The 24792-nt window shown below is 39.5% G+C and overlaps 1 protein-coding gene across 2 annotated transcripts in view; it reads right to left on the bottom strand.

The window, feature by feature from the left end:
- Window positions 1–24792, bottom strand: part of OGN (osteoglycin) — a 67246-nt gene that overhangs the window by 9594 nt on the left and 32860 nt on the right. For both annotated transcript variants that reach the window (XM_086938939.1, XM_086938940.1), the window contains exons 4-6: window positions 14224–14382; window positions 9551–9753; window positions 258–353 (exon numbers count right to left, since the gene is read on the bottom strand). In XM_086938939.1, the coding sequence (XP_086795065.1) occupies window positions 258–353; window positions 9551–9753; window positions 14224–14382 (458 nt within the window). The remainder of the gene's footprint in view (window positions 1–257; window positions 354–9550; window positions 9754–14223; window positions 14383–24792) is intronic.

Below are 24792 nucleotides of genomic sequence, written 5' to 3'. Positions count from 1 at the left end.
CTTAGCCATGCCTTAAAACGTTTCTGCCCTGCACTTGTTGTTTAAGCACCGCTGTGGTCATGTTACAACTTACAATGATGTCAGGCTGTATTTTAGTCCTTCTCAGAGGCATGCAAGCCTTTAGCTCCTACAATTCCTGTGACGTTCCACTAACTGACTAAGACATAATGAGCCGCATTCGCCTTTGCAACTTCAAACCGCTGTGGATTGCTTTAGAATAGACTTTGAGAAATAATCTTTACTGTATTGCACAGTACCTGGAGGTGAAGTATACGAAGGCTCTCTGGCAGGTTAAGTGGCACGCTTTCAAGGGAGTTCTCAGCCAAGTAGAGGTAGGACAAATTATTCAGTTTCTGCAAACAAAACATCAAAGAAAAAGTAACTTTAAATACATCAAAAAACATTCGGAAGCAACGTCTTACTTACTTTTAAGTCCACCATAAGGCCTGAGGGAAAGATTCATAGCAAGACCTTCTTATGATGGCTGGAGACATTAATATGACATTTCCAACATTACAGATACAAATAAAATCTACCAGGCAGAGTGCAGCTCAATGGGACAGCAATGTTTTTATTCAGTACCACAAAACTCCATAGAATGGTGCAAGATTTTAACATGATCATACAGTCAAGCTTAGCTGTTATAAATAATTGGGAAATCTTTCATTTACAGTGATTGCTACGATTCACCCCCATATCCACTTTGTGTGAATGCGGCCCTCATTTCAGAAGAAGCACTGCTTTAAATGGACCGGTACTCACCGGTACTTAGTACCAGCACCTCTTACATTTATCACTCTGAGTACCAGCACTTCTCTACTGCCGAGGAGAGTACCAGCACTCATGAAAATGTGGGCTCATTGGCTGAGAGTGCTATTGAGCATGAGTGGAACGTGTCTGTTAACCAAGTCTCCGCTTCTGTAGCCCGGATCTGAGCCTCAGCTGAGCTATTCAGCAGGGCTCATTTAAATAATATCCGGTGCTCACCATCACGATGTGCTTGACAGAGCAGGGACCATTCAGGCTGTCAATCACATTCACACTATCCTGTGCATTAGCACAAACACAGGAATCATGGCAGTTCCCTGGCAGTGGCAATTTAAAAAGCCATGGTAGGGTATAACATGGCTTTTAACGTACGTGAGTCATTTGTGTGTCTGCTTATGTTTGTGTGTTTGCCTGCATTTGCATGCCTCTTTTTTGTAAGAAAAAAGCGAAAGAGAGAATCAAGACTCTCTCAGGAGGTATTTTAAAGAAAATGGGTGGCACTTTGTGTGTACATATCTGCTTGGCGAAAGAAGTTCATAAATAACGTAGTAGGGAGCATTGGTGGGTGAGTGAGTGGATGGATGAGTGTGCTAGGGTGGATGTATAGATGGATGAATAGATGGATGGATGAGTGAATGGATGGATGGATGAGTGAATGGATGGATGGGCGAAAGAGGGTGGCTGATAGGATAAAAGGGTGGATGATGGGTCGATAAGTGAAAGATTGGATGGATGAATGAAAGGGAGGGAGGATGGATGAAAAGGTGGATGATGGATGACTAAAAGGAGGGATTGAGTGAAAGGGTGGATGGAATGAAAGGGTGGATGGTATAAAGGAGTTAAAGGGATGATGGATGAATGAAAGGGTGGATAAATAGATGGATGAGTGAAAGGATAGATAGATAGATAGATAGATAGATAGATAGATAGATAGATATTTAGATAGATAGATACAGATAGATAGATAGATAGATAGATAGATAGATAGATAGATAGATAGATAGATAGATAGATAGATAGATAGATAGATAGTTTTAAAGATGGATGGATGGAGAGGTTTGGATATGAAGGGAGGACATCCGGAATGGTAAAAACTGAATGATGGATGAAAACTGAATAGACAACAGAATGTAAAGGTAACATGGTGGCCATCAGCAGGTAAATGGTAGGATGAAAGGATGAATGGATAGATCGATGGAAGAGACAAAATATCTTCTGGGAAGGGTCATGATGATTTGCTTCATTTGCTTGGTGCCATAAGAGCTTTGGTTCACAGTGGGGGTATTTTTTTAGTTTCTTCCTACTCACGTGCTCAAAAATATATAGTATCGTGCCAAACAACAGCAATTAACAGTATGGCATTAGGAAGGTGCAACTATTGCAAAAAAAGGAAATGTTAACATATTATCGCATTTCTGTTTCATTTTGCGTAATGAGTTAACCTGCTTTGTTTATATAAACACATTTATCATGTGTTTTTGTGTGTGCTTCAACTGTTATAGAAGTCGTTAAGTATCATCATGTCTTGTCCCTTGCCACTCCCCCTCACTACACCTCTAGCTCATTTTAATGAGTACCTGCACTTATTTATTCCCTTTTAAAGCACTGAGAAGAAGCATGGATGTAAACTAAGGGTTGACAGAGGTAACCACTGCTACTAGTAGGCTTATGCATTCTGTATGAAATTGGGTTATTAGTTGTGCAGGATGTGAGGGCTGGCGCAGCGCTGTGACGAGAAGCGGACTGGCCCCCGGGCAGTGACCCAGAGGGGCTGTCACCCCGCATACACTATTTGTGCCCCCGTAAGCCAGGTGGGGCCATGGAGATGTGTACGACAATGCAGGTCATGACCTGTGGAAGCAAAGCATCGATTCAACGACGCTAACTCAGGAGCACTCTATATCAGCCTTTATACTCAGGAAGTCTTCCCGCACAATTGTAGGAGCATTTGGACCCCGTTACCTCGCCCAAGACTTCTGCTCATCGCCAGGCCAGTGACAAGTGCCCAGGCCTGCCAAACTCCAGCTTCAGCGAGAGTGGATAAGACTAATTACAGCCTCTGAAAGAACTTGCTTTTACTCAGAGTGTTATGACCCTGGGACATTTTGACTTTTATCAGTACCTTCAATTCAGCCCAGTTATCACTGGATAACATTTGTGAAATTGGCAAAAGCTTTGTCAGGATCTCCCATTTTTCTAGTTAGGACCATAGTCAGGTACAATCAAAAGTCTACAAAATAAATACATTTTATCCACAATGGATCTTTGAACCACATCACAAACTACAAAACATGGTTCTGTTGTGGTGGATTGGCTACATTTAAATTCTGCCGGTTCGAAGGGAATGAAATATTTTTCACTTCACTAATCATTTGGGGCCAGATGTAGGACACCAAATAGCGGTCGGTAACGGCTGATTTCGGCCGTTACCGATCGGTATTTGGTGTCTGATATGTAGCGGGCCAATATTTACAGAATCTGTATATTTACCGATTCGGTAAATTTACCGATTCTGTAAAATACCGAATCAGTAAATTTACCGAATCGGTAAATCTACATGTAGGTGGCACTGTAAACAGTGCCAAAGGCCCTTCAGAATTCGTTATTTACCATGACATACTATGTCATGGTAAATAACGAAATCCTGTGTACATGCACATCTGTGCATGTACACCTGTGCCATGTGGCACACAGACATGCCCTAAGGGCATGTATGTGTGTCACATGGCACACAAGCCAGAATCAGGGGTGCAACAGGGTGTCAAAGTGACACCCTGTTCCCCTTGCAAAATCGGTAATTTTACCGAATCTGTATTTACCGATTCGGTAATTGACATTGATTCCTATGGGCCTCAAGGTCCATAGGAATTAATGGCAATTACCGAATCGGTAAATACAGATTCAGTAATTACCAAATCATACAGATTCTGTAAAAATTACCAATTTTTTACCTACATCTGATTTACCGAATCTAGAATACCGAATTGGTAAAATTCGGTATTCTAGAGTCGGTAAATCAGATTTACCTACATCGGGCCCTTAGTCACATCTGAACAAATTTAGAACAAACAAAATGGGCCATATACATTAGTAAAATAAAACGGTGACATATACGATTATCTTTACTACCCTTCTATAAAAAAAATATTTTTGTTTACAGCTCCCTTCCAAGCTTGGGGGATTATTTAATTCAAGATCAGTCAGAAAATGTGTCAACATTGTGCCCACCAATTGGGATTTCTCCTCTATAGACAGGCAGGAATGAAATCAGGAACATCTGCTCTGCAAGGGATGATTGACCTGATTTATTTAGAGATCACCTCCACAGTAATGGATTCTAAGAGCACATCATCAATAATATGTGTCAACCTGCCTTAATAATGAAGATTCAGCGATGTTGCACACCACCCAGCTATAGAGTGTTTGCATACCCATAATTATCTTGTGCCAAAACTCACAAGGGTCCTCTTCCTGAACAATGTTCTGCATCGCTTCCCAACTGTTATAATAAAACAATTATTTTCTTCTATAGTTTGCCAATACCACCGTTTTTTAATTCAACTTAATATCAAACAAAGGGTTATGCCTATTAATGTAAAATCAGTCAAGGTCAGGAGGGGTTTGATCACTATTAAATGTTCACTGGAAGCAGCCTATAATTCCCGATATTAAATGTTCATACCGATGTAGATGCTTAGTGACTACGCCAACTAAATATATTGAATCACATTCTGAACTATAGTAAATTTATATATGGCATCCTCTGTGAAATTTATTGAGTGGCATATTGGGTACTCTACCTTTGACTCACAGATATAAGACTTTATTTACTATTGAATCTAGGATAGTCGAAGAGATAGAGGGTCACCATCATCAAAATCGCTTATATAGAATTTTGGGCATAAAGAAAATTAATGAACTTCAGTCCTTTTTAAACATTTTATCTGCTGGTTGGTCACCCAAACACAGACCATTCATAGGGACCAGTTAAAGATCTAAAAGGGTTCCCCCATTTTTTAAGGAGGGAAGAACACAGTATAGCTCCTGCAACAGAAGAATAATGTGTGGTGCCTTCCCAAATAATTTTTGAGTCTGGAGGGAAAAACATATTCAGTTATTGTTACACTACAAGCATACATAACTCTTGTGACAGAAAAATAACGTGGTGATTTCTATATCAATTGATTTATATTTCACTCCCAATATAAACATGCCTTTAAGAACAATCAAGATTAGTTACTTCTGGATTTTCTGGAATATTTTTTGAGCAAACTGAATCGCATAATACCAGAGCTTAAACAGATCTCATCCAGACTATCTGATGTTTAGGTAGGTTTCCAATATAACACTATTCAAAATCAAACATTCTTAATATCAGAGTAAATTGGCTACCTAAAAGTTGCCTTGGTGTAATTTTGGTTTGTATTTAAGCCTTTAAAAAAATATCACCACTACATGAGTGTGTCATCTTTAATTTTCTGTTCCTATTTTCTTCGATTTCTTGCACAGTGTGCCGGGATCCAGGGCAACAATTGTTATCTTCACTGTGACACTCACCTGGCATAGAGGGTCACAAATAGCCCACCTAGATGGCTAGATCAGTACCACAGTACTCAACATGTACCCAAATCTCACATTTTTCTTCTGGGATCCACTCAACAGGATCTCCACTGGACCTTGCTCCATTCATTGCTCTCCTCCTACTCCCATGGTCCTCCGATCTCATCAGGTAGGCGGACGCAGTTGCTACGGTTTCTAGTGTGGTAGGCTGGCAAACCTTAGTCTCTAGTCCTGGTCACAAAATGTAGAAATTATGCTGAGCTTCTCTGCACTGCTGTACAGTTCCATTTTGACAGTTTTGGGTGGCTCCCCTTTTCAAAACATGTTTGAAAACACAGATATGGTTTGGTGTCTTGATGTTCAAAGTTTGTGCTGTGTTGGGGGAGGTTCAGAAAAGGGGGTGGTGATGGACAATCTGAATTAAGCAGAACACTCCTACCCAATCAACAGATCAGGGCTTGATCCATCACCGTTTTTTAGCTCACTGCACCATCCTAGCTCAGAACCTGGCTACATGCAAATTAGTCTGTCCCTGGCCCAGTGCATCATGGGAACAGGGCAGACAAACTACCAAGCCAATTCTTTTACTGGAAAGGAAACAAGCTTCCGGGGACCGGTTTCTGGCATTACAGCCGTTTTCGGCCCGGCTTGCTTGAATCCTGATGGTGCAGTGAGCAAGGGACTCACATCTGAGCATACCCTTCCACGCTTATGGTGGACAAAACGATTCAGAAAAGGGGGTGGTGATGGACAAAGTATCTGAATTAAGCAGAACACTCCTACTGTTTTCTTCCCAGTATAAGAATTGGCTTGGTAGTTTGGTTTGCCCTGTTCCCATCATGCACTGGGACAGGAACAGACTAATTTGCATGTAGCCAGGTTCTGAGCTGGGATGATGCAGTGAGCTAAAAAACGGTGATGGATCAAGCCCTGATCTTTGGACTGGGTAAGAGTGGTCTGCTTAATTCAGACACTCTGTTCATCACCACCCCCTTTTCTGAATCGTTTTTGGCCACTATAGGTGTGGCAGGGTATACTCAGACATGAGTCCCCTGCTCACTGCACCATCAGGATTCGAGCAAGCCGGGCCGACGACGGCTGGAATACCAGAAACCGGTCCCCGGAAGCTTTTTTCCTTCCCAGTATAAGAATTGGCTTGGTAGTTTGGTTTGCCCTGTTCCCATCATGCACTGGGACAGACTAATTTGCATGTAGTCAGGTTCTAAGCTGGGATGGTGCAGTGAGCTAAAAAACGGTGATGGATCAAGCCCTGATCTTTGGACTGGGTAAGAGTGGTCTGCTTGATTCAGACACTCTGTTCATCACCACCCCCTTTTCTGAATCGTGTTGGGGGAGGTGGCACTGTGTAGTGCCAACTCCTTTGGTCTGCGCTTTGTCCAAGAAGTAGTCTGGCACAGCAGGAGCGGCTCCACTCTTGATAGCACTACAACACAGGCCATATCAGTGATTAGAGGGCCACACCAGGATGTCAGCCTCACTGATATATGCCTATTAAAGGATTATTAAGGCTCTGTGTTTGCCCATGGTATAGCAACAGTCCCAGGGATCCAGATATCATTGTCGCTGGGGCACTCAGGGCAGGGGTGCATTTCTGTCACCATGTGAGGAACGTTTCCGTCCCAACAAATATCTTTAGAGCATTGAGCAGTGTGCTGACCTTCAAATATCATGCAGCATATACTCAATATATACTTTAATTTCAAACTGAGCAAATGAGCTATATGCCCCATGCTAGTGTTCTTAGTTTAAAAGATACTCAATGGAAATAGGGAATGAATAACAAGACTTTTGTGAGAGATTGAAAACTGTCTGGGCAGAAAGTAATTAATGGATGTATTGCCAATAATGAACATTTGGTAAATCTTTTCCATTTATGTAGGAAGTGGGCCTACGCCACACACTGGAGATTAACAAACACAAATTAATTGAAGAGAGAATATATCAAGAGTAAGGGTTTGGTTTAGGGTTTGGTGGCTATACATATTTAAAGGAATTCTTAGCTCATGTTTTTTTAAATTGCTTAACCTTCTTTCTGCAACATGGTAGGATTCACTTCGGCAGAACCAAACTGTGCCACAGGGACTGGTTCAAAAAGGTAAACGGTTGTTCGCTATTCACAGAGATATTTTTCTAGTAGTATTTTTACAATTGCAGAGTCTCAGCACATAAAACGATAAGACATTCCTATCTTTTTATGTGCGAGAGTCCTCACTCATAAAGATACTAATAGTAAAATACCTTTTTGAATTGCAAACAATTGTAAACTTTCATGACAGTGGAAGTTTACCTTTGTGAATCAGGCCCATAGCTTTTTGCATCTTCAACATTTGTTTTTATTTTCCAAAGACAAATCTGTAAAGGGGTGTTTTGTCTTTGGTAAACAAAAAACAGTCTGTGACATACTGGGAGTTTTCTCCAGCATGTGTGGGCCATTTTTCTTTCTTCTCTGGTACCACCATAGTGAATGTAGTTGAGCTGGACAGAAAGAAACAGCTCACATAGCATCAAAGGCCTTGTATGGACAGGGCACTCAGCAGTTTTTAGCGGATGCCTAATCGCCACGCAGACCTAAAAGAGACCTTAAGAGAATAGGAAAGCCCCCATTGTGTGCTGGGCTTTAGGGACCCACTGGTGCTAGAGCTCATTATGGAATAACCACACGAAATGAGAGCACTTGTTTCATTGCTCTCTTACAGCCACAGTAAATACAACACTAATAGCCTATCATGGGATGTGTTACATGCAAATGAGTCACAACACCTTCCACCAGTGCTGTAGTATTCTACCAGATTACAAAATAGTAGTTCATCAGATTACAACTTCAGAAGAGAGTGGTCTTGACAATGGCAGAGAGGAGACAACTGTGTCAGCCTTGCTTAGACTGCCACGTAGGTGTTTTTGGGATCCCCGAAAAGTCATAATATTCGAATAGTAGGATAAATGCCTGTACTCCGGGGAAGGGATGGTGATAATCAAGCATAGTAGGGGTAAAATGGGTTGCTTTGGCCTGCTATTACTATGGCCCCTCACAAAAAGGATTTGATTAATTTATTTCCACAAGGACATACCACTCAGGTGAGAAATTTGATTTTTAATGTAATAGGATACCTAGGGCCCGATTACAAGTTACATAGAGTTAGGACTGGTGATACAGGGTGGTAAAAATTAACATTTCTGGATTCATCCCAGCCAGCACCTAAATGTGATTATCAAAAGTTATTGTTCCCGAAATGGGGAACATTGGGATTCCCAATTCCAGGAATCAGCACTTACAGACTGCTGTGAGCAGGTGGTAAATTGGAGCAAGGTGGAGCTTATGCTTGGCTGGGCTGCAGAGGGTGTCAGGGCAGGTTGACGGCCGGCAAAGGGGTACATTGCTTGCCCTCCTTTTGGTGCAGGAGAGGCTGAACGAGGGCCAGGTGATGCTTGTGCCCGCACCTCATGCCTGGTCCACATGCAATTTTATCAGAGGGCTTTTTCAGCTGTTGAAGTTGGGCCCAATGCTCCTGCATCTGGTAATCTCAAGTGTGAAGAGGTTAGAGTATTTGTGATTGTGTGGAGTGGCATCCCACCCAAGAATACTATTCCGCCTGACCTCTAATGTGTCCTGAATTTTCTCCAAGTAATAATTAGGTAAATTTTAGGAGAAGAAAAAAAAAGGGTGCTAATTTATACAGGCTCAAGAAGGCAGTCTACCTGGTATAGCAAAGTTCTGCAATGTGTGATATTAGAGAATAATAAGAATAAGGAATGGATGTATAATTATGTCAATAGAATTAGTCCTAAAACTTAATTGGCTAAGTTACTACATCAAAGGTGACCAAGATCCATTAGCTGCGCATACATGAAACATTGAAATGCAGAGGTAAGAATACAGTTGACTTGGAGGTGAACACTCTAGTCTATGCTGACTGACGACCAGACTGAGGATGTAAATTGAGGCAGTCTGAAGCAATGAAGCAGTTGTCCCAAACAAAAATGGAAAAGAAGTGGAAGATATGATAGGATATAGAGGCAGTATCCAGCCAGGATTTAGAGCAGCATGTTTGTCACTTGCTTCAATTTGTTGGATTGAATTTGGGAAAACGAGGCAACTGAATTGAAAACTGGAAATGTGTGGAACAGTTATGCAAAAACAAAGAGAATCAACACAATGCATGACCAAAGTAGTGTTATTTAGTAGTTTATGGACCAACAGTACCTTGAAAGTATTTGCCTTGATGGCTTTGCTTTTAATTCTGTTGTTGTTTGCATTAAATGATGTCAGGTTCACAGGTAATGCTGGAAGTCTTGAAATTTTATTGTCAGCAAGAGACAGCTGCTCTAGTAAATTGAGTTTTGCAAATGCTCCGTCTTCAATTTCTTCTATCCTATTTCCAGTTAGATCAATTCTTTTCAGGGTAGCTTTGAAGAGAAGAAGGAGTAATGTTAGATTTTCTTATGATGTATTTCTCAGCATTCCCATGTGTACAATATACAAAGTTGCAGCCCAAATCCAGGTCTCTGCCATATGTAGCATCGGGAAACAATAGATTAAATTAAGGAATGGACTAAAGTTATGTATTAAGGTTTCTAATAAGTCTAAATATGGCAATCAACCATTTTACTATAGTAATATATATTTTGATGCAATAATGTTTCCTTGTTTGTGTGTGGACACCTTGTTTTGAGAAAAGAGATGCTTAACATTAGACTAGAAAACTGAAGAAAGATTATCTTAGAAAATGTTTTGATTCCTTATAATATTGTAGTTTAAGCATAGTGTGCTACAATTTCACCTTAAATATTAATATTTATTTGGTCTTACTTTACTTAGATATACCAAAAGCAGGCACTCAATTGATTGTGATGGTACACTGAAAGAGAAGTGATGGTAGGTTGCAGGAGGAAACAACAGATAATGCTGTGTTACGGATATTGTGTTCTTGTGAAATTGTTGGTTATTTGGTCATTCATAATGCTGTTGAGGAAATAATTTCATGCCTGAGGACTGGTCCTGGAAGGAACTGACAATTACTTAAGCATTTTCAAAATCGTTTGATAGGCCCATTGATGGGAAACAACACTTACAATGCAACTTTTAAAACGCACTACCTTTACAATGAAACGTTTACAACGCAACATCCATTACAACGCATGCCATTACAATGCAACCTTTACAACGCATGTCACTACAACGCATACCACTACAACGCATACCTTTACAATGCAGTCATTACAACGCATACCATTACAACGCATACCTACACTATCCAATACTTACCCTACTGTTGCACCCCCCTGGAGTTAGAATAGTTATTTTTACCCCTACACTATCCAATGCTTACCCTACTGTTGCACCCCCTGGAGTTAGAATAGTAATTTTAACCCCTACACTATCCAACACTTACCCTACTGTTGCACCCCCTGGAGTTAGAATAGTATATTTTACCCCTACACTATCCAATACTTACCATACATGCAATGTAATGGTATGCGTTGTAAATGTAGTATGTGTTGTAGTGGAATGCTTTGTAAAGGTAGTTTCAAAGATTTCGTTGTAATGGCATGCGTTGTAACGGAATGCGTTGTAATGGATGTTGCTGTGTAAAAAATGCGTTGTAAAGGTATGCGTTGTGAAAGTATGCGTTGTAACGACATACTTCCCCATTGATAGGTGGAAGGAGATGTGTGTATAATATATATTAAACCTTGGTTGGGAGAGCTGTTTTTACTGATTATTAGAAGTTCAATATTATGTGATGTATTAAATGTTAATGTACAGCACAGCATGAAGGGAAGTGGTGTTGTGTGGATGATGATAATCAAACTATAATGCATTTCTATGGTATGTTGGATGTGTCTGAAAGGTATGTGTACTTGTGTTCAAATCAATATTTTGCATGTGTTATAAATGATCAAAAGGGGCTATTGGAAGCCAAGTGATATCCCTGCAAGCACGTCACTGCCCACAGTTAGCCAGGCACACGGTCTTCAAGGCATTCTACATGGCACACATGGACATCTACAGCATTTATTCATCCTTCATTCAGGTAAACCTTTAAAGATACTTGCAGAATAGGATCAGTTGCTTTAAATCTCGGTTACCCTGACTGTAGCCGTTGACAAAATAGACAATTGTACCTATGATCATGGGAAGTAAACAATTCTTTGTCCTAAATGCTTAAATATTTCTCTAGTCCCCCAAGAACATGGCAAGGAAGGTAGATGGGTATGCCTCCATATTGATGGGCTCCTTTTGGCAATTCTCAATGTCTATGGCCCGATGAAACCCTTGACCCTCTGTTTTGGAAACTTTTTTCACAACTGATCACACAAAACTATACTGACAATTTAATCTTAGGGGGAATTGTAACCAAATTACCCCTTTTTGGGTCATCACTCATCTACCAGATTCCTTCCTCATGGAGCCCATAAAGCATTTAAGCATGCTATCAAACATAGTACTCCAATTATTCCAGGAGACTGGCCCATCCCTCTCTTCAACTATTTTCTTTTTATTCTGCCCCTCATAAAAGACAGACTAGGATAGATTGTGTGTTTCTAAGCAAAAACCTTACTCAACACATAGTGAACTCTGAGATTGGCTCAATTTTAATTTTGCACCATGCCTCTTCAGCTACTGATCTAGATATCCTCCGAAACCCTACTTTCAGATGTTGTTGGAGGTTCAATAGTCATTGACTCTCTGATAAAGATTTGATCTCTTCTTATGAGGCGTTTGTTAAGGGATATTTCAAGATCAATGATACAGGAGAGTCTGCTTTCCATTTCTTTTGGAATGCTTTCAAGGCTGCTTCCAGAAGCTTTATTATCAGATATGTTTCTAATAAACAAAAAGCTTTGGAGAAGGTAACAGCTTGCATTCTTCATGAAATTAAGAGATTAGAGCAAATGTTTTTTACTTTTAAAAATATTAAAACTGATCTTGATGAGTTAGTAGCAGCTAAAATTCATTTAAATTAAACTACCACGGAAAAGGCATGTTGTACTCTTTTCAAGATAAATGGCAGATACAATGGAGGATGTAACAGAACAGGGACTTTGCTACCTAACTGCCTTAAAAACATGAAGGAAAAGTCCACTATAGCTTCAATTTTCTCTATCTGGTAATACATTCTTCAGAGATTCAGATATTGCTCTCTGTTTTGTTGATTACCACACACTGTACACCCCTGCGGCCACACCATCTGAGGCTCACTTTCCTAGTTGTTTTCTTATTCTTCAATGTACAAATCTTCAAACACTGACCTGACACAACTCGAGGATCTGCTTCGAGTGGAGGAACTGTTCACAGTGGATTCACGTTTACATTTTATCTTCAATTTCCGAAATTACTCTTCACTAAATTATTTTAATTAATTACTCATTTCCTCACATTGAATAAGCCATCTGGCTCTTTTACGGAAGCCATGATATGTTTTATTCGTAAAAAAGACATGGATCCCTCACAAAGCAAGAACGACTGCTCTATATCTCTAATAAAATACAGCTTGTAAAATATTTACTTAAGTGTTGGCCCTTCATCTTAATGATTTTATGCCTGAATTACTGTTTGTGGGACTGTGGCTTTGTTAAAAATAGGAATATAATGGATAATTCACGGGTCTGTTTAAACAATCTTAGTAAAGCGGAAAAACATAATCATTCTCTGGCAGGGGTGGCCATAGATGCTGAAAATAGGAGCTGGAAAACTGTTCACCAGAATTTTAATAGGTAGTATCATATGGTAAAATGTAATAATTGGAATAAGCATCATTTTAATAGTGTTTAAGCGACTACACCAAGACAAGAATCAAGGGAACCAACCTTGTGTTAATAATTTCACATTCTTGGCAAGAGTACTTCCATATTGAATTGCAGAATGTCAAAATCATGGAATGACAGCTCTGCTCCTAGCTACATTCTGACAAGCAGAAACAGTGAATTAATATTTGCAATTTTTTAAAATGTGCATCAAGCTTCACACACCTGCCATTTCAGGTTCTCAAAAAGTACAAGTCTAACACCCCAAAAACCTACTTCTGGCCAATAGCAGCATTTCCAGGGTCAGGTCAAGTGCTGTATTTTGTCTGCTATTCTTATTTTTTCATATATTTTAGGATTTTCATCAACAATAAACCACATTCTTACAACCTTTAAAACGTAGTGCTTCTGATGGTGCCATGTCCAAGCAATATCTACTCTACTTTACATTATTTCTTTCCATAAATAAAAGACCTAATTATACAGATTCCATCATTATATTAATCCGGATCATATCATCTATTTATTATGTACTTTAACGACCTCACCACCCACGTCCTCGCTCAGCTCCCAAGTCCATAGAAGTGCCAACTTCACTTCCACATCCTTAGGGCTATTCATACGTTTTAATTTGACGTGGTCTTTAAAATACCCCAAACCCCTTAGCATTTATGAAACTTTTCTGTACTGATAAAGAGTGCTTCAAGGATCTTGCCTTCTTTGAGAACTTGTAGCAAAAACCGAAACAAGAACTGTTGTCACCTACATATTCAAAACCGTACATGGTAATGATTCATAAGTATTTTTGTCTAGCAACGTGTTATCCAGTGCTGGCACATTCCATGAACAATTTTTAGGAGCTGTGATCTTCCCAGAGGGGTGTCTGTAATGTAGATGGTGTTGATACTGAAATCAAAGGGAAAATACCAACAGAGTATTTGTAACTTTATCACTTTCACACTGCTCAAAGCAGGTCATGTCACTGGGCAAGATGCAAATTCAACTTCATTCTTTTGAATCTTTAGTCATATCCTCTCTCATTAGTTTTGCAAAAATGCAGCATTTTCGATGTTTTACTAAAAAACACCCACAGCCATGGCCGTGACGAAGAAGAACATATGCACTTACGAATGTCTGCAAAGTCTTTGGCAGTTATCTTTTTGATCTTGTTGAAGCGTGCATAGAGGTAGGAGGTCTCCTTTGGCAAAGGTGGAATAGCTTCAATTTCTGTTTCTTCACAGTAAACTGAGCCACTTAGACATACACAAAGCAAGCAGGTGGGCAAATCTGAAAGAAAAATGTAAAAGTTAATCAAACCTAATGAGAGGACAGTTATTTAGAATATAGAAAGCCAAATTATATCCTCCCAGTTATAACACTTGTTGGAGCATTGATTTCACTTGATGAACTTTATTTTCTTTAAACGTATTTATATTCATTAAATATATAGCACTGTTCTACTAACTCTACCAAATAGGTATTAGGGTCCTTTATATTTCAGAAAAACAATGGGCTTTAATTAGGGTGTGGTGGAGCAGGCGGAACACTTTGAAGCAGTGGTCGTCCCTCTCTGCCAAACTTGCAGTTCACTTGTCCCATTTAGAGATGGGGTTATTACTGAGTAAACGTCCGTGAGGCCGCAGTTCACTCCACTGATTTAAACTCTTGACCTGCGTCAACTTCCATGCAACTGGCAGGCCATCATGGTGGCTACCAAGCCCTACTGAGGGTGGGGTGGCCATCACTCATTTTTAAGGCTTGTGTCTGCCATGCCTTTTTCCCACAGGGAGATAGATACACCATGTGCATCAGGGCAATTTAATTCTTTTTAACCGAAAATAAACTCACACTGTAGGAGTTTGCTTCCTTAAAACAAAAACATTTGAAGTGCAGTGAGGGGAGCCATCTAAGTGGTGTCTCCCTTACCCAAAGAGAACACCACTAGTCAGGCAGATCTATCTAAATAAGGTGGACTGCCCATCACCAGGTTCTTCTGCTTCGCTGCCATTTCGTTGATCTGTCTACAAGTGTCTAAATGATCCCCAATGTTTCATCAACTCAGAATATGACTGAATCATGTCATCAATAAAAAAAACTGTTTTATTGTTAACTCAAAAAGAAGTCAGAAGAAACTGGTAGAGAGAGGGAAGAAAGGGAGGTGAAGGTTGAGGGATGATTACAGAAAACCAAAATATAAGGAATAATATATGGAGAGAGCAGCAAATGGTTTCACAGCGTAATTTGCCTACCCAAACTAAAATCAATTCTGGATTTTAGGAGTGAGAACAAGCGAGGAAATGGAGAGAAAAAGGAATGAGTGGAGATAAAAGGCATGTCAGGGAGAAGAAAGTGTACAGAGTACATGGTTAGTGTTCGAAAGAGCTTTAGTCAACAGACTTAGGGCCTAATTACGAGTTCGGCGGTCCGTCAGGACCATGTTGTTCCTGCAGAGGGGCACATGTTGTGCCCTCTTGTGTGCAGTCACCCCTTTTCCTGAAAATGGCATGAACTTTACAGTCCATGCTGTGCAGGAACAGGCTTTGGCGTTCCCATTGCGGTGCCTTTTTATTGACAGCGCCGTGGGAAAGGTTACTAGTGATCTGGCGGACAGGAGGCCCGTGGTCGAGTTTGGCAGTTCTGGAACGGGGCAGTGGCGTGGCGGTCCACGCTAGGACTGCCAAAATCGTAAACAGGCCCTTAGTCCAAATACATTTTAAATAAGTGAATTTTCATTTTTGGGTGAAAATTAAAAAAATCATTGTATCATTTCAGGAAGGGTGTTAGGCTTAGTGAATACCGTTCAAGAGAAAGATTGAATGCTTATGCTTTTTGAGAAGATCACAGTGATCATAGTTCACATGTGTAAGTATATGGATCACATTTTTGACTCCAAAACTTATTTATGACTGTGTGTTTTATTTAAGCTCTTGATATCAACATCTGCAATTTCAATTAGCCTGATTATAATTTTAGATGAAAAACTCTAACCCCTGTGATTCTTCTGTTTCATGTAGAGCAACTAAAAGTAATATTTTTCATGAGGTTTAATATTCATAACATGCACTGTTGCTTCCCTATAGAGTGGCAGTTGGTTTTAGCATTCATTAGTTGATTTAGGCACTTTTATTTATTGTTTACCTGTTCCTTGCCATTTTGTCCTTGTTACTCAAAACAAAGTTATTATAGAATGCTTTTTGCTAAAAATATATATACTGTAGAAATATTGTATGCACAGAAATTATTTGTAATGAGTTAGGTTGCCTATACACTTTTTATAACAATAATAAAAATGCACGTTTCCATGGAGCAAACTCTAGCTGTTCTTACTTAACTTGTTCAATAGATCTACATGTGGCAGGATTCTTGCTAGTCAAAGTTCACTATTGTGGGGGGGGGGGGGGGCTTGGGTTGGTGCCCGAGGAGTATGGCGGTATCCGGGTAAAGCTCTCCGGTGTGTCTCTGAGGTTCCATGCTCTTTCACCATTTTCCACGACGCTGGTGACAACCACGGACGCCTAAAGGTCTGCTGAGCGCAATGTGAACCTTGGTGCTCCTGCTCACAGCAACAAAGAAGTTTATTCCAGGCAGTGAGTTTTTCTTGTGGCAACGCATTATTGCGGTCGCCGTGTAAAATCCAATAATTGAATGATGACTTTTTATTTTCTGTGTCAGGATGTATGTTTATTCTTGGTAATCAAATAATCAAGTACAGCATTTAGATAAGGTAGTAATCCAGGTTCCAGTAAAGGTTAAGATAAATGCCCCACCGGGAGCAGCTGCCCTGCTGCTCAGCCTCCAAGGTAACTGACAGTACACTTAAAGATATGACATCATAGAGACAGGCTGAGCAGCAGAGTAAAAGAGACTAAGAAAGGACAAGAAAGAGAGAGTGTAAAGAAAGAGCATCCAAATATATGTATCCAAATGTAAGTTTATTGGATAGCAAGCAGGTACGTCCTTATCCTGTCGGGTTCCGTACAATAACAGATACTCTCCCTACATTCTGGAGTGTGGTTGTGGTGCATCATCCAACACTATGGCAACCGAAGAATGCACCACGAGCACAACACCACATCTTCCCTCTTTACATTAATAGAGAAACAAAAGAACATTAAATATTCATAATAAACTTTGCAAAATAACATTGCAATATGACAAACAATATAACCAATATAACCCACATCCCCTTCTTTCAATAAACTTAAAACAGAAGAAGAGCATTGACTACAAAAAAACATAAATAAGCTTACATCACATAGCTCCTAAAACGAGCAGGGACCTTAATTTGCCTACCAGTGCGTGTGATATTCTGGTTGCAAGCAGATGAAGAAGGCAGCAGTGTGGACAAACCAGAGGAAGGCAACTGAGAAGGAGACGAAGCAGGCAACTGCGGAGATGATTCCAAAACATCATTGGTAGAAGTTCTAACAACTACCTTCCCGTCAATATCACCCTGCATAACCTCATCCCACATCCATTCAAAAGACGGGTCAGGTCCAGTGTTGGCCTTTGAACATGAGAAGTTCCCTTTACATTTTGCCATCCTATTATGATGCCACACCTGGTTATCACTTAGCCTCGCAGACTTCGCGTGTAACTCTACAACTTGCAAAGGATTCGAAAATTTACTTTGACCTTTCTTAACCTTGGTGTCAAGTTTAATTCTGACCCAATCCCCAACTTTGAGCTCAGCCTCTTTAGTAACATTTTTCCTACCGAATTCGCTAATGTGTGAATCCTGAATCTTCCTTAGTCTTGAACGAACTAAAGCAGGAGACCACTTCCCACAAATTTTCTTTGAGTTCCACGCAACATTATCCTTAGTAAATGGCTCCCTACCTCTAAGGATCCTAAACGGGCTGTAGTTGGTACTAGTGGGAGTGATTCTATAGGCCCAAATGGTTTCTAGTAATTCCTTTTCCCAATCCTTATCTGCACATATGGAGGCTTGGATGCTCCCCATGATTACCCTGTTGAATCTCTCAACAATGCCGTTCCCGGCGGGATGGTAAACAGGTGTCTTTTTAGGAGTAATACCATTCCTTTCCAAGAAATTAAAAAAAAACTCAGATCTAAATTGTAGTCCATTATCAGTTAAAATGTTCCTCGGAACGCCCTCTTGCAGAAACAACTTGCGAAGAAAAGCAACAACAACTCTGGCATCAAACTTCTCAGTTATTTCAACTTCAGGCCACCTGGAGTAATTGTCAATCACAACTAGGATATGTTTAATACTACCTTCACAATTTTCTACTGGACCCAACCAATCCATGCTTAAATCCTCCCAAGGATAAATAGGAATATGTCTAAACCCAAGAGTAGGTTTAAATACACGTAAGGACTTATCTGCATTAGCACAAATATCACACTCTTGAACAAACCTCTCAACCTCCTTATCCAATCCAGGCCACCAATATGATAACTTTACTCTTGATTTCAATTTCATGATACCCAGGTGACCTTCCTGGTTGATAGACAGAATTTTACTCCTTAAAGAACAAGGAACAATAACTCTTTCACCTCTACACAAGTGATCAACATCATCTATGCAAAGCTCATCTTTGATTTCCCAAAATGGTCTAAGCTCTTCCTTCAAATTTGATTTATGTGGCCATCCTCTAATGACATAGTTACGGACAGAGATTAAAATCTCATCTTTATTACAGCTCACTTCCCAGTCTTTTTTAGAAATGGCCACTAATCTTTGGTCATTGTCCTCATGGATAACAGCAACCTCGTTAGACTCAAACGAATCATATGAGTCATCACAACCAGGTAAGGGAGAACGACTTAAATAATCTGCTACTATGTTCTTTTTGCCAGGAAGATTTTTAACATCATAAGTATATCCTAGTAACTTAAGACTCATTCTTGCAAGTCTTGGAGTGGCCTTCAACATCCCTTCTGAGGTAAGAATTTTGAGTAGGGGCTTGTGATCTGTCTGTAAAGTAAATCTAGTGCCCCAGACAAATTGTCTAAACTTCCCAATACCCCACACAACAGCTAGCATTTCTCTCTCAATTACTGAGAACTTCTCCTCAAAAGCGGTTAGAGACCTGGATGCGAAAGCAATTATGACTTCGAATCCTTCACTCCCAGACTGTGAAAAAACAGCCCCTAATCCTTTACCACTAGCGTCAGTAGTGATTATGTTGTGCAAGGTGTGGTCGAATGCTTGGAGAGGGAATGCATTAACAATTTCTTTCCCTATATTATCAAAGTCATTTTGTAACACATCATTCCAAACAAATTCCTCTCTTATTTTAAGTAATTGTCTAAGATTAAAAGTCTTGTCTGCAAAACCCTTCACGAATTTTGAATAAAACTCAACCATCCCTAGAAATGATCTAAGGTTATCTTTAGAACTGGGAATAGGAGCGTTTTCAATTGCCTCGACCAACTTTTTTTTTTTAAATACCCTTTGCACCCACTTCATGTCCTGAATAGGTCAAGGAGATCATACCAAATTTGCACTTTTTTAACTCAGCTGTAAAATCATTACTCTCAAGGGTTTTCAATACAGAAATAAGTCTTTTGTCATGGTCTTCTCTAACTTTACCCATTACAAGTATGTCATCTTGGAAATAAGTTACACATTCCATACTCTTGAATAACTTATGCATCAGGTATTGAAAAACAGCCGCTGCCGATGCCAGTCCAAACGGCATTCTTATAAACTGATAACACCCAAAGGGAGTTAAAAAGGCTATTAGTTTTTTACGAGATTCATGCAGGGGAATCTGATGGTAAGCTGATACCAAGTCTATAGAAGAAAACCATTTTATACCGCAGCTTTGTGCAAGAATTTCATCAATCCTGGAGAGAGGAAATGTATCAATTACAATGTTTTTATTTAGGTCCCTTAAATCAATGCATAAGCGGAGACAGCGGTCAGATTTCCCCGCGACGACCAATGGTGCCAACCATTCTGAGCTTTCTATTGGCTCAATGACTCCCTTCTTTTCCAAGGTATCCAATTCCTTCATGACATCACTCCTGATGCTCAAAGGGATATTCCTTGCTTTATGGCAAATTGGTTTAGCACCATCCTTTAAGATAATTTTGTGTGTGAAGCCAATCAATTTCCCAATTCCACCTGAAAAAACTTTAGGAATTTGCAAGGTTATTCTGTCTAGGAATTCTTTGTTATTTTCTTAAAGGATCAAAACATGAACATCACTTCTTGCATTTAAGATAATGCCTAATGCACCTTGATCGATCCAGCCAAGAACGGATGGACCAACTTCAGCAACATATAATTTGCCCAAACATTTCCGTCCCTCGAATTCAAAAATTTCCTCAACGAACCCCACCATGGGAATTTTTTCACCAGTATACGTAACAGGTTTAATATCAGGTGGCAATAACTCCTTTTTTAAAACATATGCAAACAACTTTTTCCATATATCACGCTTAACAATCATGTAGGGAGAGCCAGAATCAGGTACAATATTTATTAAAACTCCCCCTATTAAGATGTCACAGGTAGGTTTTTTAGATCTGCAATTTACATTCAGAACAGCGTCCTCATCCTCCCAAAAGTCAAGGATGCAAAAGATGCTATCATCACTAGATGCATCATAGTTCTCAGCATTCGGCTCATTAGAGTCATCAATGCATTTCACCATTTTCTTATCTTTCCCAGATTTAAATTGACAAACTTTAGAAAAATGTCCAATTTTATTGCAAAAATTACATTTTGATTTTAAGGCTGGACATTTCGGGTCATTAGCATAATGTCCATTGAACCCACATCTGAAACAATTAGGAATGCTTTCTTTTTTATCTTTAAAAGATGGACCAGGAAGGATTAGCGTTTTTTTATAAGAGAAGAAGGATTTGTAATTGTTCTTTTTTTGATAATTATGAGACACTTTGCTCACTGTTAGTCCATCTTCTTTATCATTATCCTTTAGAGCAACTTTAGCACACCTCTTAGACATCTCTGCCTTTCTAACAATTGCAAAAATTTCGTTAAGTGGAGAATCTCCACAAGTCCAAAGCTTTTCTTGAATAGAGGTTTTGTTGCAATGCATTACTAATTGGTCCCTAAATAAACTATCATGAAGGGTGCTAAACTCGCAATTAATGGCTAACTTCTTTAGAGATGAAACATAGTCCTCAACAGACTCTGACTTCCCTGGTTTCCTTTTGAAGAACTCATATCTGCTCATTCCTACACAAAATGGTGGATGGTAATGCATATCTAAATCCTCCAGAGCGTCTAGGAATGCAGTGTTGTCATCAGCTCTAACCTTTTTTTCCATCTGATTAAAAATTCTATTGCCCTCCGGCTCCAGACTATGTAGAAGCATTTTCTTCTTTCTATTTTGAGAAAATGCATCATCCAGTTCTTCCTCTAAGGCCTCTACATAATTTAAAAATTAGACTTTCCAATCCGACCATTTAATTGATGGTTCACCAGGTCAGGATAAAAATGGAACAGGAGTATTCAACCCTCCTTGTGATGCCATTTGATAACAATTTTTAAAGGCAACCTGAAAATAAAACGTTAATATTAGGGCAGAATAACACAGAATGAAGTTATAATGAGCTAAAAAAAAACAAAAAATTAAATGTACAATGTAAGGAAAATGAAAAGAATTTAAAACAAATAAGAGATTTGTAAGATGTGCATGTCACCGAAACTCTTCAATGCAACATGCGACAATGGTGTGCATATCACCGCAGAATCAAATCTTCAGGACACTTCCAATGTTTTTCAAATTCACTGAGAAAAGGATTAAAACAGTACCTTCAGTGTCTAGTAGAATCCGTTTGAGTAATTACTAAAATCTCCGTTACTCGAAAATGAAGCACAGAACACTCGTGGGTGAATCGATAAATGTGAATGATATTGACACAGCAAGCAAAATGCAGTCACGTTGTGTGACCTTGATCACGTGATGATGTAGAGCGTGACGTGAGGAGAACTTCACCGAGTCGTTTCAAGGTCCGTGGAAAACGTCACATAACTCGCGGAGCAAGAACGGAGAGCCTCACAGCAAGAACATGCCTCTCGCTCCAGAACGTTCAGCCGATTTGAAGAATGCGCACAGGTACCGTTGCCTTTAACCAAATAACGAAGTAAAAACTTGAATTGGTTATGTCGGCAGGGTTTCAATTAAAGTAGCAACGGGTACAATTCAACCTTGTGCAAGACAAGTACACATCCAAATGTTTCGGCAAAATTAAAGTAATCGGTGTTTTAAGATAATTTCTCAGGACGATTACTGTATACGTTCAAGTGTCATCCACGGTATTAAAAAGAGTCATGACATTGGTACTCACGGTACGCAAATGTTCTTCAAAGAATTCCTGTGCTAAGGACTACAAAGCTTTTTTTCCATATTTTAAATCCAGGAAAGGAGTAGAAGATAATAATTAAAAAAAATTCTTGTGTATGTTCTTAATCTTCCTGCTTGCTAGTAGAAGTCGAATCCCAGCTTCTGTCGCCAAAATGTAAAGAAAGAGCATCCAAATATATGTATCCAAATGTAAGTTTATTGGATAGCAAACAGGTACGTCCTTATCCTGTCGGGCTCCGTACAATAACAGATACTCTCCCTACATTCTAGAGTGTGGTTGTGGTGCATCATCCAACACTATGGCAACCGGAGAATGCACCACGAGCCCGACACCACAGAGAGGATTAGGGAGAAGCAGGATACATCACACCTTCCCCCTTTAAATGAAAAGTTGAAGAAGATAAAACAGAGAGCAGAAGAGTAGAATAAAGAAACATACAACGCACAAAAATAAACACCCTCTTCAGAATGGTGGCGAGAAGAGGTAAGTGCGAGGGTACCAACATTATACCAACACCATGAGCTAACAAGAATAAAAGTGCTTATGGTAAACCACTTGACAAAATCAACATTAGAATGAAAATGGAACTGAACACCTCAATGAAAATTTGAGCAATAAAGGTTCTGTACCGTCAATCATAAATTAAATCTGAACACCTCTAAAAAGCATTGAGCACTGAAGTGGTTCAGCATACATGAGCACCGACAGAATTGAGCAGTAGGCTCATCTCCAATAATAATAAATAAAACAGTGAATCTCAATATGAATAGAAATCTCTAGCAAAGTAGAGCACCAAAGTGGTTCACAAAATGTAAGCATAAATATAACTGAGCAGATCTACGGCTCCTCAGAAACACTGAGCATGAAAATGTAATATTAACTCTTCTAACAAAATAGAGTTAAGCATAGATAACACTGAGCACCTAAACATAAGTAGAGCAAATAAATGGCTCAGTAGCAATACAAATAAAAACTGAGCACGGTTATGGCTCATCAAAAACACTGAGCCCTTTATGGCCCATCACCAATAAGCATAACAACAATGGAGCACCTCAATAGATATTGAGCAAATAAATGGCTCCAACAAACGTAGCAGAATTAAAATTCCTACAACTAACCTCCTGAAGATACAAATGGAAAAAACTCCTCAAATAATTTGAGCATCAAATGGTTCATTTCAGTACAAATAAACATAGAAAGAATTGAGTGTCACAATTGCTCATTACTTGTTATAATAATTTAAATAGCTTTATACACCTCAAACAAATAGAGCCCTAACAAGGTCCAGGACAAGTAAACTAAACAACTGCACAATAAACGTGATAGAGCACCTCAATAAATATATTGAGCACAACAATGGCCCCCACAAAAAGATCAGGATGTCCAGCTCTGAGCCATCCTGAGCTTGCTTCAAAGGAATAATTATGAACAGACCTGCATAAAATGGCTTGCGTAAAGTATCACATAACAGGTAATACATTACAAATAAATGTAAATCCTCAGACCAATAGCACAGTTCGTAAATTAATTGAAATACAAGATGCAATTAGCAATATTTTAAACATAACAAATTAAAATAATAAATGTAGTCACCATTGCCTGATTTTCGGAGGCAGCTTTCTGAAAACACTGGTAAACTTTTCCATATAGAGACTGTCACCAACTGCAAGAAGATTGGAAACCCGACCGAGTCTACACTGAAGAAGATATGGTGAGTGACATTTCACCGAACCCAAAGCTGTCTCCACAAAATCATCACCCAACCATCGCAATAAATCTACAAACCGATCCAGGCAGGGAAGAAAATATCCATCAGATCCTTCTCTGAAACTGCCTCGATGAAGTTGCAAAAGGAAAACGCACACAACGAACCTGGTTGGCATACTTAGGACTTGCACCAACCTGCAGACTTAGCCAAGGCCAACCACAAAATGGCGGCACGATTTTAACGCGGCGCAGAGTGGCTCATGGCACGCTTTTGCACGCCTATGGCCAAGGTAAAGAGCACATAAAAGTCCATAAAAGTCACCTTTTCCTCAAAGTAGTGCGAAGGATAATACCATCAGGGAGGCAAGAATTTCCTTCAAAGTACATCAAGTAATATCAGCAGGGTTCACAGACTCTCCGGCTCAACTTAGATGCACAGCCAAAATTGATAACTGTTCACAGCACACCAACACTAGATTATTTCACAATTCTGATGGAAGCAAGGTTGGTTTCTGAATATACTATCTACTCATTTTCAGTCACCTGAAAGTTGGTAGCAGGCAGTATAAAGTATCCATGTACTAGTTCCAAGTTATTGAAATCGAATCACTTCCTTTTGTAAGATGACTGTAAGGCAGGGAGTCTCCACATGTAGCTGAATAATATATTATGTAAAAGCAG

Source organism: Lissotriton vulgaris, chromosome 9, assembly GCF_964263255.1.
Source record: "Lissotriton vulgaris chromosome 9, aLisVul1.2, whole genome shotgun sequence".
NCBI lineage: Eukaryota > Metazoa > Chordata > Amphibia > Caudata > Salamandridae > Lissotriton > Lissotriton vulgaris.
This window is presented reverse-complemented; position numbering and strand designations above follow the sequence as displayed.